This window comes from Poecile atricapillus, chromosome W (genome assembly GCF_030490865.1).
Source record: "Poecile atricapillus isolate bPoeAtr1 chromosome W, bPoeAtr1.hap1, whole genome shotgun sequence".
Taxonomy (NCBI): Eukaryota; Metazoa; Chordata; class Aves; order Passeriformes; family Paridae; genus Poecile; species Poecile atricapillus.
Genome location: NC_081288.1, coordinates 55,016,253 through 55,034,950, shown reverse-complemented (window position 1 = coordinate 55,034,950; position 18,698 = coordinate 55,016,253). Strand labels below are relative to the sequence as shown.

The 18,698-nt window shown below is 36.9% G+C and overlaps 1 protein-coding gene across 2 annotated transcripts in view; it reads left to right on the top strand.

The window, feature by feature from the left end:
* LOC131591870 (actin nucleation-promoting factor WASL) overlaps window positions 1-18,698 on the top strand; it is a 50,807-nt gene that overhangs the window by 28,831 nt on the left and 3,278 nt on the right. The window contains exons 5-11 of one of the 2 annotated variants that reach the window (XM_058862977.1): window positions 4,019-4,042; window positions 8,856-9,024; window positions 12,233-12,275; window positions 12,671-12,824; window positions 13,616-13,633; window positions 15,910-16,430; window positions 17,566-17,674. In XM_058862977.1, the coding sequence (XP_058718960.1) occupies window positions 4,019-4,042; window positions 8,856-9,024; window positions 12,233-12,275; window positions 12,671-12,824; window positions 13,616-13,633; window positions 15,910-16,430; window positions 17,566-17,674 (1,038 nt within the window). The remainder of the gene's footprint in view (window positions 1-4,018; window positions 4,043-8,855; window positions 9,025-12,232; window positions 12,276-12,670; window positions 12,825-13,615; window positions 13,634-15,909; window positions 16,431-17,565; window positions 17,675-18,698) is intronic. The other variant, XM_058862978.1, reaches the window with a different exon arrangement.

Genomic DNA, 18,698 nt, shown 5'->3' with positions numbered 1-18,698 from the left:
ACTAGCAATGCAGTGAGACTACTGAAAAAGGAGCAAGCCTTTTTCCCGGAGACCAACCCTTGCAAGTACTCTTGCAAATGTGCATTACCTGGATGTATTCACTTGGATTTCACCAAAGCATGGTGACTCAGGAGCAGAACACTTGATCCTCGAGCTTAAATGACTTCTTTAAGATTCCCTCAGCTCAGAATAAGTTCATAAAGTTTCATGAGAAGTGGGATCATTAAGAAGTGGCAGTTATCAAATTTCTCATACTCACATTGCAAAAAAGTAATTTCGCATCTACTGTTCCTGAAGTTTTACTCTATTACGTGTCTGAAACACACTGCTACAATGCACAGACACGATGTAGGAAGAAGTATGTTTGTATTATTGGCTATAGCAAACTTGGAAAATAATGGTTCACTCAGACCTTCTGTTTGCAGTTTTTCTTCCACATAGTGATTCTTTTTCACAGGACCACATGAAGTTTTTCTTGTTTACTCTCTGAACTAATGTCTTGGTTTGTATGGTAAAGGTCACATTGCTTCATATATTGTTTTAACACTTCCACCTCCCCAAACACTTGCAACTTCAAGATAGCTTTCATTTAAAAAAGAAAATTAAATGGAAAACAAATAATAACCCTCAAAACAAAACATTTCAGATTTTTCCTTGTTAGGAGCTGCAAACCAAGAATTTAAAACAGTTACGAGATTCCTTAGTTAAGCCACCAGATGGAGTTCTGTATTTGTCCTTGTGACTAATTGCGCTTCTAAAATAACAGGCTTTACACTGTTCAAATCAGAGCTGATTTGCTGTTGGTGTTTATGCTTTCAGTTTTTTATAAATGCTTATATAAAATATATATTATTTTATATATATATTTATATGATACCAGAGTTGTATGTAATTTATAATATTAATACATCTTAATTTCTCACCGAGGTAATAGTCTAATAATTTTGATGCTTTTCTGTTTTAATGGGATTTTTACGTTAATGCTTTCCAAACTGTGTTTCATTTCATAGCAGTGCCACTTGAGATGCTTTCAACTCAACTGAGTATCCCATGTGATCATGTAGCTGCCTGTTATGCCATTCAGGGCTTGCTGGGAGACTTCTCCAAGAGTTTTATGGAAAACTTAGGTTGTTGAAAGGTAGCAGTAACAGCAGTTCTGGCTCACAAAGCTATGGCTTGGTGCTGAGGATAGTATATAAAACACTGTCTGACAGCTAAGAGGAGACACAACAGTGTTCTGCTCTTCCTCACTCAGCATGAGATGCACCCCAGTATACAGACAACCCCTGAGTAAGTGCATCTGGAGTTCCAGAGAGGTGAGAGTTTGGCTCCAAACGGAAAATGTATAGAAGCTTGTAAATATCAAGTAGAGAACAGAATGAGGAACAAAGGCAGAGAGAGAATTCTTGATCTGTTGTCCTAATCTTTGTAATCGTGCAGGGTTTAATCTAGATAAACTCTGGTTTGGGTTGGCCTTTTGATTTTGAGGCTTTGGAGGTTTTGTGTTTTCAGTTTTGAGTTGTTTTTTTTTTCTTTAGTCAATTAAATTCTTAACCTTAGGTTAGAAAAAAATTACTATAATACATTAATTTGTCTGTAGATTTACTTAAATAATCTCTCCATTTACTTCTTAAACCAATCCCAAATAGGTCCTCCAGTAAACAGGGTGAACAGTGTGTGTTTTCTCAGGGCTTGTCACTGCAGTACACTCTCGGTTCAAGTAGTGCACATAGATATCATTAGTTTTTATTTTTATTATCTTGCCTCAAAAATGTTAACGTGTGTAGCAGACACAGGTGCCTTCTCCCCATGCTGAGCACTCATCCTTGAAAGGGAAACAGACATTTGTTCTTAACTGCAAGTAGTTCTTTCTGAAACAGGAGGCTTCTTGACTAATTTTTGTATACTGCTTGTAGCTCATGGATGGGAGCTCTGTTAACCTTCCATGAAACTGCTTCTTTCCTTCACAAGCTTTTAGCTCCTGAGTACCTTCATAATGGACTAAGTAAGTTTCAAGGTAGATACTTCATTTGGAGAGGGATTTGCTCTGTTTTTTTTCTCTCATCTTTGGTCACAGCTTCTATTTTTGTTGCCTGGGTGACAAGGACATTTCTAACCTGCTCAGTGTGCATTGGATTCAAGTCTTGGCAGAGATTATTCTCATTTCCAGGAATGCTTATTGAAGGAAGCTGTGTTTTTTTGTACATAGGCAGCTGCTGATATTCATCTGTTTTAGATCAGTAGGCATGTTCATCTTCAAAAACCGGAAAATCTGCCACTCTCGTCAAGTCATCTGCACTTCAGGAACAAAAGTTCATACTTTCTTGTCAACAGTGGTAACCACAGAAAAACAGAACTAGTCTCTTTGGGCCACAAATTAATCTAGCCAGTAAAAATTACAGGAAGTGTATATATATATTTTGGTCTGTTTCCCACTATTTTTTCTCTAGAGCTGTTTATTATAATGAAAATTGTAAAGGATTCCCTTGACTTGACTCAAGGCTGCCTAACACTTCCTATGAATGCCTCTTGTTTTTGCCATCTTCCCATCCTATGACAGATGACTTGCAACCAGTCCTGCACTCTCCTTTGCCATCTCTGAGTTGCTGACTAGAACTAGATTATGGTCCAAAGGTTGAGTTGGGGGTTGATTTTTTTCTTTTTTAATTTATTTCTAGGGGACAGTGCAAGATGTAGTTTCTCAAACTGAATCTTGTAGGAAGAGAGAGCAGAGTACTTAGCCAAAAAGCCTTTTATCTTTTTCTCACCTCAGACCCTCTACCTTATCCTGAGGCACCCTTGCAGACGTTCTCCATCTCTATCCCTGAAACTAACCTGCTGTGACCTAAAAATCAACTGTCTTTGGAAGGCTTGTTCATCAAAAGTTGATCCTCAACAGGTTTTGGTCACTTTCCCATGAAGGTTTTATAATCTTGACAGATTCCTTTATTCCTACCTAAAGATCAGCAGACTGGCATAAGGCTGACTTGCCTTGCATACTTAAGATGGTGTTTTTTTGGTTTTAAGTATTCCGAGGACAGGGTCAGCACCATCTGTGGAGGTGCTCTCTCCCTTCTTATGTTTGTGAGTCTGGAAAAATATAACAAGTTAACAGTTTTTGGGGCTTGCTGGAAAGTGAAATGGCTGTTACAAATTCTGATAATACAACTCTTGGGAGCCCCTGTTATTAAACTACAGATACAGATCCTTACAGAGCTGTGGTTTTTGTCGTAGTGAGATGATAAACTGCTTGCCTTTATGGCTGCTGCTGAATCCAAAGGTCTTTAGAGTGTGTGTATAGATACACAAATAGTGTAAATGTATACTGGGGGTGGATAGGAATTAATAGTAACTGAGAAACTTTAAAGGGGAATTTATAAGCTGAGAATATTGAATATTACATTTTAAATAATTTAGCCAGATTCTTCACAGCCTGTGAAACACTTCAGTGCTGTGCATAGAATATCATAGTGTCAAGGAGATTCTAGTTCTTTCCATTTTGTTCAGTTACCTTGAATATCATAGGTAAAGTGTTTGCCCCTCTGTGTTCTGTTTTTTATGCATAAAGCAAAAATTTAAGTTCAGGTTCTGTGAGGAAACAATACTCAATAAACGTGCTAATTACATTTCAGATTAAAATGAAAGAACAATTTCATTCAGTAGACATCAGAAAATATAATGCTTCAAAAATCTTACTTTGATAGGTTGTATTTAAAACAGACACTTTTTGAATATTTCACTCTACTTCATAGTTGAAATGCCCAAAACCAAGTCAGTAACTATTACCTTATGCTCCTGCTCAGTTTGTACAGTTGAAATCAGTGTTTATTATCTAAGATTGGCATTTTTTTATTCTGTAATACTTCTTTTCAACTGCACTAGTGGACTCCAAGGATATTAATAGATTCTTAAGTTTGAGGTCAAGGTCATTGAAAGAAAGCTTCACTAGAGACTAAAATTTAGAATTCATTTTTCCTGTGATACTTGTGATTAAAAGGTTTTTTTTCTTTTTCAACAGAGAAAAGACGAGACCCACCAAATGGTAAGCTTTTTGCATGAATCACTGCATTTTATTTTTTCCTTCTGCTTTCATTTACTGTTTATGTATAGCTTTGTTTCAGATTTGTTCAGGACAGTCATGTAGTGACAAAGCAGTAAACTGGAGGTTACAGTATTCTTTTTGTTTCTGTTCTTTGGTATTTGTTTAGTTGTGGCTTGAAAACTTTGTGGCTTAGCTGGCATTTGTAAAGAATGTTTCTGGAGGAACATATTTTGTTGCAAGTGGGAGAGAGGGCCCTTCAGCTTAAACTGAGACGAAAACTTTGTACCTTGCATTTGCTGCTTGATCTTCAGAATATGCATGTATAGGATCACTGCACAAAGTTTGTCCATTTGTCTTAATGGCAGGCATAATAATGATGGATTTAATAGAATATAATATTTCAATTTCAGTGTATCTGGCTAACTATGTAACATGGTCTTTCGGGTTTATGTCATATGTTCATCAAGAATTATTTGAATCTCCTTGCCTCTCAGGATCATGTCTCACTAGCATGAAGATACAGGTTCTTCAGGAGATTCTCTTATTAAATTGATGGAAGGAATCAAACTGTGCATCAGTTTGATACAGAACTTTTTTTACCATCCATTCTAAACTCTTGACAAAGGCACATCAATGAATATCAAGTTTGGTGATGTTGATTTCTGAGTTCACACTGAAGTTGAAAAGGGTTTTCCCCTGTCATATTTCTGTCAGTGATCCAGGTCATAGGTCATAGCATGTATCTGTGAGTGTGCTGCTTGAGCAAGGGTAGAGTCGACTGGTCTTCTGAAATCTACTTATGGCTTGAGGTCATAGCCTAAAAATTTGTTCTAACCAAGTCATTCAGGCATTTCTCTGTCGATCACCAAAATAAGTAATTCATAACTAATCCTGAATTATGATAACTAATGATTCCTTTTATATACACAGATAAAACTTCCCTCATATGAAATCCTCCTCAAAAAATTGCTATTTTTTTTTTCATAAATGCTTAAGTTTTGAGGAATGTCAGGCAATCATCAATTTAGGTCAGTCATTTTTAGTATAGATTAAACTTTGACTGGGCTGTTAAGTTTTGAAACACTTATAGTAATACCATATGTGCAGCTTTCTGAGCTTTCAGAAGGTTTTAACTGCTCTGTTCACCTAAACAGCACATCCCTGATAGCAATGTCTGCACAGCAGATGAGAATTACATCAGTAGTGGTGATCATGTAGTAACACCTCCCACAAAAAATGTAGTCTTTGTCTCTGTTATAACACAAACAATTTATTGGTCTAGTTTTCTATCCTTGAATAGAGTAAGATTTAAGAAAACTAAGGCTGGAAAAACTTTTGTTCTTAAAATGCTCTCCATAACTCATGCTAGAAGACCTTGGGAACAATATTTTTCTGAGAAAAATTCTCTCATGCTAAACTTAGGGTCATTGTCCCTGTGCTGAATTTATCCTGAGTGTTCTGTGGAAGGCAGAGTTTATACTCAGTGTTTCAGATTTATAATCACTTAAAAGGTTTCAGCATCTGTTTTTTAATAAACTGTTTCCCTGGGACATCCACATACTCTTACAAAACCTGTCAAAACCTTTTCCTTTTCTGATTTTATCAAATTCTTTAATGCTTGGCTTCTCTGCTGATTAAAAGCTGTGTGGCTGTGTCCTCAGTAGTCACAGATAAGATGTGGTCAGGGCATGGGTTATAGCCTCAGGTTGTTACACCCTACACAGACTTCACATTTCAGTATTTGAAATTAAGACTAGAGCAGGTACATACTATCAGCATGTAACCAGAAAAAAAAAAAATGCACCTGTTGTAATAAAAGCTAGTTTTTATTTTACTCTCTATATGCAGTTTCTTTTCACAAATTCTGTTGGGGAGAAAAGCTAAAACATTTTTTTTTTTTTTTTGTGCTGCGTCTTAATGCATTAATTGCTCTAAAACTGAAAAACAAGAACAGTCACATTTCTGTACTCACATGACCCATAGTTGAAATACTGTGAGGAATTTGGTTTTACTGGGGTTTGTTAGTCTGGATTTTCTGCATACATTGAAGCTGCATGGAAAAAGCACTTGGTGTTTTGTATGACGTTTTCAATGGTAGGGATTTAAGATTTTTTTTATTTTTTTTTTTTAGAATTGCAGGATTAAACTCAAATTGGCATTAACAGTTATGTAAAATGTATTAGTCTGTAATTTCCTGGGATTTGTGTTCTACTCATTTGTAATAGCTAGGTCTCTTTATGCAAATAAAGAAGAATTATTGTGGTTGAACTGACCTCATAGTGAAGTGCTGGATGAAATGAGGATTTGTCAGATTATTAGGTTTTAAGGGAATCTTGAAGAACCATGTAGCAGAATTTGGTTTCAGCTGTTAACTAGAACAGTTTGCATTTCTTGTAGGGCTGTCTGTAGTCTGGGACAGATACCTAGAGAGGCTCTAAATAAAATACAGACTAGAGTTAACATTTCAAAATGTTCTGTACAACATTTTCTGGAGCCCCTTCTGAAGATGTAACAGATATTGATAACAGTGGATGCTTAAAGCCACTGTACTGTCAGGTACTTCCTAATGATGAGCTCTATATGCCTCTCTCATCTTCGTTTATTGAGCTGTCTACACCTGCTGGGGAAGGTGCATGTTTAATGATGGGAAAAATTTTACTGGATATAAATATGGCAGTTCTAGAGGAGTACAATTCTTTCCAAGGTTCTTTTATCCCTCGTGGACAGCTAAGGTCTAAACCAGACGGTAAGAAAAATTTTCATCTTTAAATTTTCAGTTACTTCATGTATGAATATTATTGTCAAGGAATCAGGCTATCAGTCCTTGATTTTAGCTCAGCTGAATAAAATTTCCATTTGCAAATTGCTGCTGCTTTACATACAACTGACCATGTTCGGTTAGTTTAGATTCTGTACACAAAAAGATGCATTTCAAAGACTATTAGAAATTGAGAGAAGAATATCACCAACTTACTAGCATTATAAAGGTACCCGTTTCTTTTCTGAATGTCAGTACAGCTATTGAAACTGTAAATACTAATATAATAGGTGAAAATGGGCAGAATGTAACAGAAAATGTAATAGGTGATTAAAGTCAAGGTTAACTCCTAGTGGTTTTTGTTCTGTACCAAGAAAATTAAGACTTTAATTGTCAATTAATTCTGAAGATTTTACTGAACTTAATAATAAGTTTAGAGCTGATAATACTTGATGATTAGTCAATTCAAGTCTAATAATTTTAAGTGAAATGCTAACAATGCAAATTGTTTTGTGTAGACTTCTGTTGTCAGTTTGTGTTTTGGTATTCTCAAAGGGCAGTTGTCTAGATCAAAACATTTCTAGATAAAAGCATTTCAGCTTAGCAGGAAACAGTTTAGAATTTTTTTTTTCATGCAGTTTCAATGCAGTTTTAATCTTGTTCTTTAAGATTCCTACAGAAGTGTTGGAATTTTTATGATGTTTTAGATGAGTTTTGTCTAGCCCAGAGTCATGTTTCTCTTCTTGTTTCTTGTAGCCAGTACTAGGTGCTTCCCACTGAGATGTGTAGCAGGTGTCAGCTATGTTATCTGTTGTGTTGTCTACTTGTCCTTTCTGGTTTTACATTGGACTGTGAACATAAGGCTTGTTGGCTCTTTCTGAATGCACTTATGAAAAAATAGTGTCAAAACAAGGTTCAGGTTTATCAAAGTCTAATGAGACATTTTTTTATCATCTGCCCAGTAAGACTGTGTCTTACTTTAGCTGATTTGCTAACCACTGGGTCCTAACACCACAGGGAGGTATGGAATGTTTTCAAACTGTTCTTTGCCAAACTATTTTTAAATGACCTGCTTAATCTCATTCTTCCAAAACTGAAATTACTTACCATTTTTGTAGGATTCTTTAAAAATACACCTGTGTGTATATGTATGTATACATACGTATATATATGATAAATGCATAAATTGGCTCTTAGTATTTAAGTACTTCTATCACTTGCTTAAGAGTTATCTTCTATCAGAGCCAAAAACCTGAGTGGAACATGTGCTAGATATGTTCATTTGCTGGTATTGCACAAGTAACATAATATTAAAATGCTAAAATTGGCGGGAGTATAATTCAGATGCATTTAAAATAACTAGAATAATAATTCAGAATTATTTTTAATTAAGAACAAAGTTTGAGAACATAAATGAAACACACGAATTACGAATTGTATTTCTAGTGCCCTTTTTACTGTCTCTGAAAGCTGTTTCTTATCTGGGACTTTACTGTTTTGAAAACCTGTCAAAGAGTAAGACAAGAAATCCTGAATAGTTCCACAGATATTGTCCTGTATTTGAAGACAGTAGTGTGTCCAGAGCAGCCTTCTGAAGCTGTTGTGATGTTCAGGTTCTGTGTGTGCTGGCAGAGGGCATTCCCACTTGGGGCTTATTAGAAGAAGATTCTGTCTCCTGAAAGATCAGTTTAATGTGCTACCCAGGTAATGGCCTGCTGGCTCTTTGGGTTTAACTGTTTATAAAAGTCACATCTTTGATCCTATCTAGGATGTAGCCATGTTGTATCTTACTTAATATATCTCATCATTCCATGTGTTCTGTGCATGTGGCAAAAAAAGTTGTAGTTCAGAAAATATTCCTGTCTCTCTGCTCTAGCAACATTTTTTTTTTTCATCAAATATCTTTGTTTATGCATCTGACATTCAGAACCCTTCTGGATGCATGTGGCCTAGAGTACAGGTAATCGACAGCTCAAAAACAACTCCTGAAGTTTGTGGATTGAAAATGGCATTGGTAAAACACAGCAGTAAAAATCCCGTACTTGACTTCCACAGGTCCAAATCTACCAATGGCAACTGTTGATATCAAAAACCCAGAAATTACAACTAACAGATTTTATACTCCACAAGTCAACAATATTTCATATACCAAAGAAAAAAAGAAAGGAAAAACTAAAAAGAGAAGATTGACGAAGGCAGATATTGGAACTCCATCTAATTTCCAGTAAGTATGTTCTTGAGTTAGAGTTTGGTTTTGAATGGGTGGGATTTTTTTTTTGTCTGAGGTGGTGGGCTGAGGTGATGTTGGCATTTTGCTTTTCTGATTTTTTTTTTTTTTGTGTCAGTTACACTTGAAAGTGGCCAACTCTTAAATCTGTGTAACCTGAACTAAGTAAATGCTAGCTTATGCGCAGATGAAGATTTTCCTGCAGCTGTAAACAAAAAGTAACTTGCTATACAGAATCAGCTTAGAAAACACTTTTGCTGCATAAAGTTGCCTTATTGAAGTTGTCAGCTCAGTGGACACACACATTCACCCTCAGTGGTCAACTCTTCAACACTGTGATTCTTACACCTGTGCATATTTAGCTGTGCATTGTCATGTGAAATACATATTTGGGTCCTGACTTGTCATAATTGCTGAAATTACTTGCCATCATTTCATCTTTGGCTTTCTGTTTACAAACTTTTTCTGATGTGTAGGCTGGGACCTGTATCTTGTGATGAAAGTACAGCATACACCCTTCAGGAATTTTTCCGGTTGTCATTTCTTACGTATCTTTAATCTTTTGGAGTAGTTAGAGTGTATCACTTTAAGCTTTACTTTCATGAAACTTGATTTTGATCACTTTACTCAATTAACTGTTGCTTTCATGAACATTAATTGACATAATAATCTTCTGCCTTTTAAAATAAATGTACTTTATTTGCTGAAGCAACAGGAATTTGAAGAGCTTGAGTTAGTTACAGGAGAGATCTGTTTCTGTGAAGCATGAGAAAACCAGTGTGATGCTTACATGCCAAGTGAATGTCTTATTCTTTTGAACTGGTGTGATGCATCATTACACTGATGTGTTTTCCCAGAATAAAATTCCATTAAAATAATATTGACTTTACTAGTTACAGTAACATTACTGCAGTGTTTTGAGACAGTGCTCTGTGGAATGGGATAGTGGATGGAACACAAGAGGTGGGCTAAAACACTTCCCTAAACAGACTCTGCATAGAAAATTCAGGCATCAGGCTTTTTCTTACTGATCTGAGTATCACTGAAGTTCTGCACGTGTGTCACACTAACACATTAGTCACATTAGTGAACGGAAAAATACAGAAAAGAAGGAAAAGGAAAACAAAAATGAAGAGTGCTTAGTAGGTGGTCACTGTTGTGATGATGTCTACTGATGCAGACTTGAGCATATGCAGACAAAATTTGCATTGCCCTGTCAAAACCTCTGTTTGGAATTTGTGGAAGGGGTTGTGCAGCAGCATAGATAAAAAATTATTTTGAGACATCGTTTATGTATCAGATTGTGACCTAGAGAAGCTGAGAGTAAGATGATAAAATATTTAATGATATTCAAACAAAAGATACGTTTCAGTATCACTAAATTTACAATTTAATGTTACAAAAGAAGTCTGTTGAAAGTCTTTGTGGCTTAAGGTCTATTTAAGTTTCCTGTAGAGTGCAGCAGTTATGTGTCATCTTATTATGTAAGATACTTTAATTGCTGGTTTTGTACAAACTGGTACTTGGTATTGTTGGGCAAATAAGCCAGTAGGATAACTTGTATCACTTGTGCTGTGATGTGCTGTGATACTTCTGAAGACCAACATGGTCACTGTTTATACCAGATTAAAGTTGCAATTGGTGGATAAAATTTTTAAATGCCTTCTATTAGACAGATGTAGAGTTTCAATGTTTTCAGAAAAAAAGCAACAGTCTGTACTCAGCATGAATGTAACTTATTACTGTATACATTCTTATAAGTAGCATAAGACTCGGGGTTACCTGTTAATTGTATTTGCATTGAAAAGATCTGAAAAAGTGTGTTACAGTCAGTGTGTACAAGTAATTTATCATATTCTGAAAGGGTGAAAAATAAATGAAAAATAATGCTAAAACTATGGCATATGAAACTTTAGTGTCAATTAGGTGCACTAAATTCTGATTTGTACACTCAGAGCCTCTTAAGAGCATCCCATGTTGCATAGATGTGTGTAAGATTATATTGTATATTTATATGTGGGTAAGATTATGTTATTGGTAAACTAATGTCAACTTACGTATGCCAGGTTAATGCATGGTGATCAGCTGTGAGACCCTGTTGGGAAATGCATGTCTAATTTATGTGAAGCAAGCTGTAGTTTAGCATTCAAAATTCTGTAATTAACAAATCATCCCATATTCTGGTAGTTTGGTAAAAGCATTTAAGTAATTGGCAAAATGGGGACTTTGGTTTCCTTTTTAATGGCATAATGTCACTTTAAACCAGGTCTTTTACTTTTCTTGCTTCTTAAAATTAGCTAACTAGTCACAGTTATACCAAAACCTAAACTGATCATTGTATTTCAGTATTTTAATGAAGAAAACTTGTGCTCTTGATAAAAACAGACCCAAGCAAGAATGGAAGGTCTGTTGTGCAAGGCACTGTTTAACAGCAGCCAAACAGTCTTTGTAATTTAGCAAGCTAAGCCTACACTGCATTGGCTACTAACAGCTCACCTGGTATTTTTTATAACTCTGAGTTGAACTTCCTGAAAACTGTATCTTGCTTCTAGAAGTCACTGTATGTGAAAAGAATCACAAAACGTGGAATCCTGGTAGGTAACATGATGGCCCTCTTTTCCATATCCAGTGGCAGTATCGTGATGTAACTTGGAGGGGCACAAAACTCGTCTGTGTTCTAGCTGGTTATAGCATCATATAAAATAATATTTTAGTAGCCACATGAAATAGCTACTAGAGGCTTAGGAAGATGGCAGCTGAAAACAGTCCTGACTTACCTTTGAGAGATGTGAGTGGGAAAGGGCTGATAGGAGAACACCCAGTGGTGATAGGGAGGAGGAGGTTTTCCAGTAGCATGGCACTGAAAAATTTGGCAGTAGTTCAAGGTCCAGGTGCTATGTAAAGGCTAAACTTCTTGATCTGTGTGCAGTCCTTCCATCATTATCTGTATGCACCACAGGGTAGCATGAAACCTTCATGTTTTGCCACAGATTGTAACCTAAGGAGAGAAATTATCTACTTGGTCTTCTGGACATGAGACAAAAAGTGAAAGTAAAGAGGTTTCACTATTCCATTCTCAGGTGGGGCACTGAGAAATAAGAATTGCTTAGAAGCTGGTAGTCGTCTCTGGTTGTCTTGGCGTCCTCTTGTTTTAGTTAACAAGATCTTTTTTATGCTGATTAAATGGACTTTTTTGCTTTTTTAGACACATTGGACATGTTGGTTGGGATCCAAACACAGGTTTTGATGTAAGTAATTTAATAAGTTACTGAAGAGAATGATTTAAGCTTTAGAGACTTTTTGCATTAAAGATTTGCATTAAGAAAAAGTTAACTGTACAATTACATAGTTATAAATTGGGATTTTATGATGTGATGTAAACAGATGTTGGAGTAGAAAGGGAATAGGCAGGGGGAGTGAGGGGGGGAAAAGATTCAAAACCTTCAGTTTTTCATGCAGGGTACTTACCACTCCTAAAGTAGTACTTTCTGACTTGAAAAGTTGATTCAGAGACAGATAGGTCACCCTGCTGTTCCTATCCAAACTATATGGTTTGTGGGTATTTTTTTCCCCCTAATACAAATGATATTTTAAAATATCTCCACATTCCAAGCTACTCAAAACTAATCTATCTGACTTGCAGGTGAACAACTTAGACCCAGAACTGAAAAATCTGTTCGATCTGTGTGGGATTTCAGAGGCTCAGCTAAAAGACAAAGAAACTTCAAAGGTCATATACGATTTCATTGAAAAAACAGGAGGTGTGGAGGCTGTTAAAAATGAACTGCGCAGACAAGGTGGGATTCTTTTCATTTCCACATAAAAATTAACAGGGTATTTTTTATCTTAAGGATTAGCATAGAAACTGTTGATGGTGACCAGTTTTTGATTCTCATCTCTGGGCTTCATGTCACTGCAGTTGCACTGGATCATGTTTCCACACTACACACCATGTAAAAACGTTCTGGCATGATCCATGAGAGTACTTGTCCCTGAGGAGTAAGGACATTTATGCCAGTTAAGTAATTTCCAGTGGCACTTAGTCTGAATGCAAAGCTATGTAGTATGTTTGATACAGATTTTTCAGACTGTGTACATTAAATATTTATTTATAATCTCAATCTTATAAGTAAATTAAAATATTGGAAGCCATAATGCTGTTGTCAACTGTAGTGGTAGTAGATGGCTGGCAGGTATGTATGCTGCCCATTTACCCTGGCAGTACTCTGTAGAGAGACTTGCAACAGCTACAGACCTGCAATTTTTATATTTTTTAAAGTTAGGGTTTTTTCTAATTTGAAATTTAAAATAGTAGTTTTGAACATGCCTCTGCTGCAAAAAAATTCTCAAATACTCTGCTGCCTGCCTAACCTTTAAATGTGACCCCAGCTGATGCATTATCTAGTGAAGATAGCAAGTCAGTTGAAAATTACACTGCCAGTATCAAACTTCCAAAAATTTGCTTAGAGCTCTTCTTAACAGTATATCTAAGGTGAAATTATAGCAGTTTGAAAGCAGTGAGTAAATTGTTCAGTGACTGAAGAGATACAGAATCAGGGTACAATGACTTGTTACATTTATTCCTTAGGTCCCCCTCGGTGGAGTGGTATGTACTTGAGCTGGTGTCTAAGCATATGCTTCAAAGTATTCATGCTGTTGTGTGATTTCTTTCCTAGATGATACCTTAGTCTGCACCTGTTTGAATGCAATACTAAAAAATATGTTCAAACTTCCTAGTTAAACTTCAAGCAAAACTCCTAATTACAAATTTTTTGCTCAGTAAGAAATCTGTCAGCTTCTATATAGAATCTTAACTCTGTTTGAAATGTTTACAGGGTTGTTGATCCCAGATTGCTAACTTTAAAACTAGATTGAGGAGACTTGCCTTGGAGTCTTATGACTAGCTTAAAATATTTTTTAAATGCCTATTTTTCTATTTCGTACGTGTTAACTTCACATTATGGCCATTTGCATGTATGCAATTAAAAGAAAAACTGCCTCATCTATAATATGCATGATGATAATCTACCTCTGTGCTTTTTGATAGAGGTAGGTAAAATACTCCAGTATTTCAGTGGGTTTATCCACAATTGCGTTATTTGATGTATGGGCTTCACTGCTGTTTGAAGTGCTCTTTCTCAACTGAAAAACATTTTTCTGTGTTTATTGCAAGAATTTCTGTGCTTACATATTCACCCTGCTAGGATGCTGACTAGAGAGTTGCAGACAAGCCATTCTCCTGAGATGGAAATTATTTTCCTGTTTTCTCTGCCCTTTCCTTAGTTTTGGTACTGGTGGTTGTTTTTTTTGGTGTCACTACCATCTATAGACAATTATACGAACTTTATTGTTAATAGCAGTGTACAGGTTAGTGTGCAATTATAAAAAAAACTAAAATTATTTTCTTGCTTTGATTGTTCCACCTGTTTTAGGGGGAAGGGACAGAGGATAAGTTAATGGTGCTCTTCCTTGCTGCTTCTCCCTCATTTCACTACACTTGAGTGCAGACAGGCAGAATGCTGGTTCTGCAAATTGGATGTGGCATATCTCTCTAGTTATAATATGAATAAACCATTTCCCCACTGGAAAACCTAAACCTTGTGTTTGAAATCTTAGGAGCAGCTGAGGCTCTGGAGCCCTGACCACACCGAGTATCTCCTCAGTATCACAAAAACCCATCTGTAGTGCTTGGCAGGTTGTTACACCTGGTAATGCCGCCCTCCAGTGGCATTACTACATGAACTACAGCCATGTCAGCCAAAAATGGCAGGTTTTAAAATCAAGAATGTTGGTAGTATATCTCTTGGAAAATACATGGCATTTCAGAGGCAATTCTCTCTGTAGTGCTCTTTTGAAGGGGTAGGAAAAAAACCAGCAGCTCGTGGACCTTAAGAGCATAATACATGATTTAGAGTAGTATCTTTCTCTAAAGATGAGCAGAGAAGGAGGCATTGAGGTACTAGTGACTCCTGCTTCCCCACAATCCCATTTTTATGGATGTTCCCTTCTCTATGCCAGTGCAACCAGCCTGCTTTCTTTGCAAATAACGTGAAGGGGATAATAGAAGGGGTAAAGAACTATCTTCTTGAGTGTAATACCCTTTTTGTTATAAAGGCATGTGAAATCAAACATGAATTTCCTTAGTCATATGATGGCACCTGGATTATTAAGTAATTATGTATAGCAACCACACAACCTCAAGTACCATGAGCCATTAGATGCTTAATGGAAGAAAAAATGAAACAGTGCTATTCAAAATGCCATTAGCAGAGCAAGTACATTTCAACACCACTTCACAGAGAAATGACCCTGTGTGTAGCCCTAAAGTTGTTTCCTTTTGACAGCCCCTACCATAAAGACATTGTTGTAAGTAATTTTCAGTAGGAGACTAAGAGTCAGTTTGTGCTGCATTATAATGCAGTAGTTGGGGGAGATTGTTACTAGAAGATACTGCTTCAAAAACTGCTTGCTTCTTTAATTACCTAATAAAATAATGGATATATTAGAAAGTGGAAATTCTGTATTTCACTTTAAGTGTATTTTCTGAAAAGTTTTTCTATTTTGTTCTGTCCTAGCTCAACAAAATTTTACAAGATTCTTACGAATTTTAATCAGTCATTTTTTGTATTGCACCTGCTTCCTGCAGTGGTTGACTCTTTTACAAAATACACAACTGATATAGGCTATGTTTAGCTTGATTTGCCCTATAGGCATACCTTATATTCAGCTGTATCCAATTTAATCCAGAATTGGTAAAATTTGCACAGGCACAGAGATCCTTGCAAAAGGCAAGGCACAGCCTGTGTTCTTTTTCTGCTGGTGTCTGAAAGACTTAGAGGTGTTGAGTAGCAGATAATTCAAAGTTGTTCTGTTTCATTTCAGCTCCACCTCCGCCACCACCTTGCAGAGGAGGACCCCCTCCACCTCCACCTCCCCCTCCCCATAGCTCGGGCCCTCCTCCTCCACCTGCTAGGGGCCGAGGGGCACCACCTCCACCTCCTTCAAGAGCTCCCACAGCGGCACCTCCACCCCCACCTCCATCTAGACCTGGTGCAACAGTGCCCCCGCCTCCTCCCAACCGGATGTATCCTCCACCACCTCCAGTGCATTCCTCATCTGCACCATCCGGCCCTCCTCCGCCCCCACCGCCACCAGCAAGTGGGTCATCTGTTCCTCCACCCCCTCCGCCTCCTCCACCCCCTCCTGGTCCTCCTCCACCACCAGGCCTTCCTTCGGAGGTTGATCACCAGCTTCCAGTTCCTGTGGGAAACAAAGCAGCACTCTTGGATCAAATCAGAGAAGGAGCTCAGTTAAAGAAGGTAGAACAGAACAGTCGACCAGTGTCCTGCTCAGGAAGAGATGCACTGCTAGACCAGATACGACAGGGTATACAGTTGAAATCTGTGAGTAAAAGCTTCTTTCTTATCTAGGTCCCCTTGGGACTTGCAAATGCAATATGAGCAGTAAAATGTGGCTCTGCTTTGGGGACTGGATTTTAAGTTTTAGAGTTTTTGAAGTGGTTCCTTAACAATAGTACTGAGAAAATGCAAAGAACATACATCTGCTATAGATGAGTCTTGGTGCAAGAAATTACCCTTTCAAACTCATTTATCATTTTTGAGTAAAATCTGTAAATCCTACAATTTGTACAATCTACAATTTCTACAATCCACAAATGGTGATGCCATAGTGTCATGGCTGTACAGAACTTTTGCAAGAATTATGAAAGATTACTGCTTTCCTGACTATACAGTAAAATAATCTAAACTGCAGGGGATGAGTTTAGGAGTAATGGTAGTGGAAGGCAAGCACTAGATTTATTAGTTTGTTTTTATTTTCATCCTAAAATGGGCCTGTATTCTGCAAATACTGAGGCTTATAAGAAGGTGGCTGCTTGTGTTGCTACAAGTGCTGCCCATAAGAGATGCCTTAGCTGTCCCTGCTGCAGCACAGGCTATTACTGTTTCTTACTGATGCCACTGATTATCTTAAAAATAATTTCTTAAAAACTATATTGCCTGTTATGCTTATTTTTTACCGCTCCTCTGCACTCAAGGCTTTGACTGTAAAAAGTGTAAGGGTGTGTTCATATTTATTTGCCATCAGAGGTAGGCATTATCCAAGTTAATTACTTCAGAAGGGATTATTGGCCCAAAGCAGTCTCAGTTTACAAACCCAAACAATGAAAAATATTTTGTGATATATATATGTATATACCAAAGATTAAATAAATAATGTTTATGCAGCCACACAAGTCATTCCTGTACAGCCATATTACGAAGCTTTCCTTTAGATGAGTACTCACTTCATCAGAGCTGAAATATTTAACCTTGGGTATAGCTAACTACTGTTCAGCTATATGTTAAAAAAGTTGACTTTTCTTAATAAAGATTTTGCAGTTTGAGCTAAATGAACAAGCTGTTCCACACTTTCTTCTAGTGGAAAATAAACTCATTAATCATAAAGGAAGTTTGTCTCAAAATACAGAGGTTCTGTTTTGCTAATTGCATCTTTCTGTTGTAACCTTTTTGTTCCAAGGTATCTGATGGTCAGGAGAGTGCACCACCTACACCTGCACCCACCTCAGGAATTGTGGGTGCGTTAATGGAAGTTATGCAGAAAAGGAGCAAAGCCATTCATTCTTCAGGTGTGTCTGATGGAATTTTTCTGACCTCATGATGTCATGCTTTCAAGACTTCGCACTTGTGTTTATCACAAAATACTCCTGGAGAAAAGCATGAATTCCAGCAGGTAGTGCAGGGTAGAATGCTCTTGGCAGTGCCCTGGAAATGGGCTGAATGATTCCTTCATGCTGCTTTGAGCTACTGGGGTATAGCAATTTGCAGTAATCCTCGATTAAGTTACTAAGCAGAGTTAATATACTGCTTATTTCTGTATATAAAGATATATAAGATAATAATATAAGATAAAACATATATGCTTTATCTTATAAAGGTTTTGTTGTTGTTGTTGCAACTGACTTGTTTTAATTTACTAGCTATCTGATGAAATAAGCTGTCAAAATATTTTGGAAGAAAGTTTTTGATGCTTTCTGTTTGTTGATGCTAAATCTCTTGCCAGTGTTCAGTTCCTGTGCTGCGGTTCCCAGTGGGCTTTGGCTGCCACCTCCTGGATAAGGAGCAGATATTCAGTGTTACTTGACTAGGCTTCTATCGGGACCAAAACAACTTTCCATGCTAAAGAGCTGAGAGAAATTAGGGCTGCAAGAGGATTTGCATTTCTCAAATACCAGCTTGTAATAAATTTAGTTCAGTAGCTGCAATGCAGCTGTTTGGGTACATTTCTTCTGTCTAGGCTTTGATACATTTCTAGAGCTTGCCTTGATATCAGAATTGGGTATTCAGTTTGCAGAGCATCTCACCAAGTGCAGTATGGTTTGTTGATATGCTGCCCTATGTAATAATTGACAATTTTGGTACTTAATATAAACTAAATACCTGAAGGGAGCTAAATACAACGTTTTCTTATGGGAAGGAAATGCTCTTGTCCAACAAATAAATAGTTTAATTTTAGCAGGCTACATTTTTTTAAGTATTATGTATATTAAAAAAGTGGAAGGCTGAATAAAGTCAACAAACATTGACTTTGAAGTTAATATTCATTACACAACTTTGAATATTCCAGTATCCATGATGGTCTTTAGCTCACCA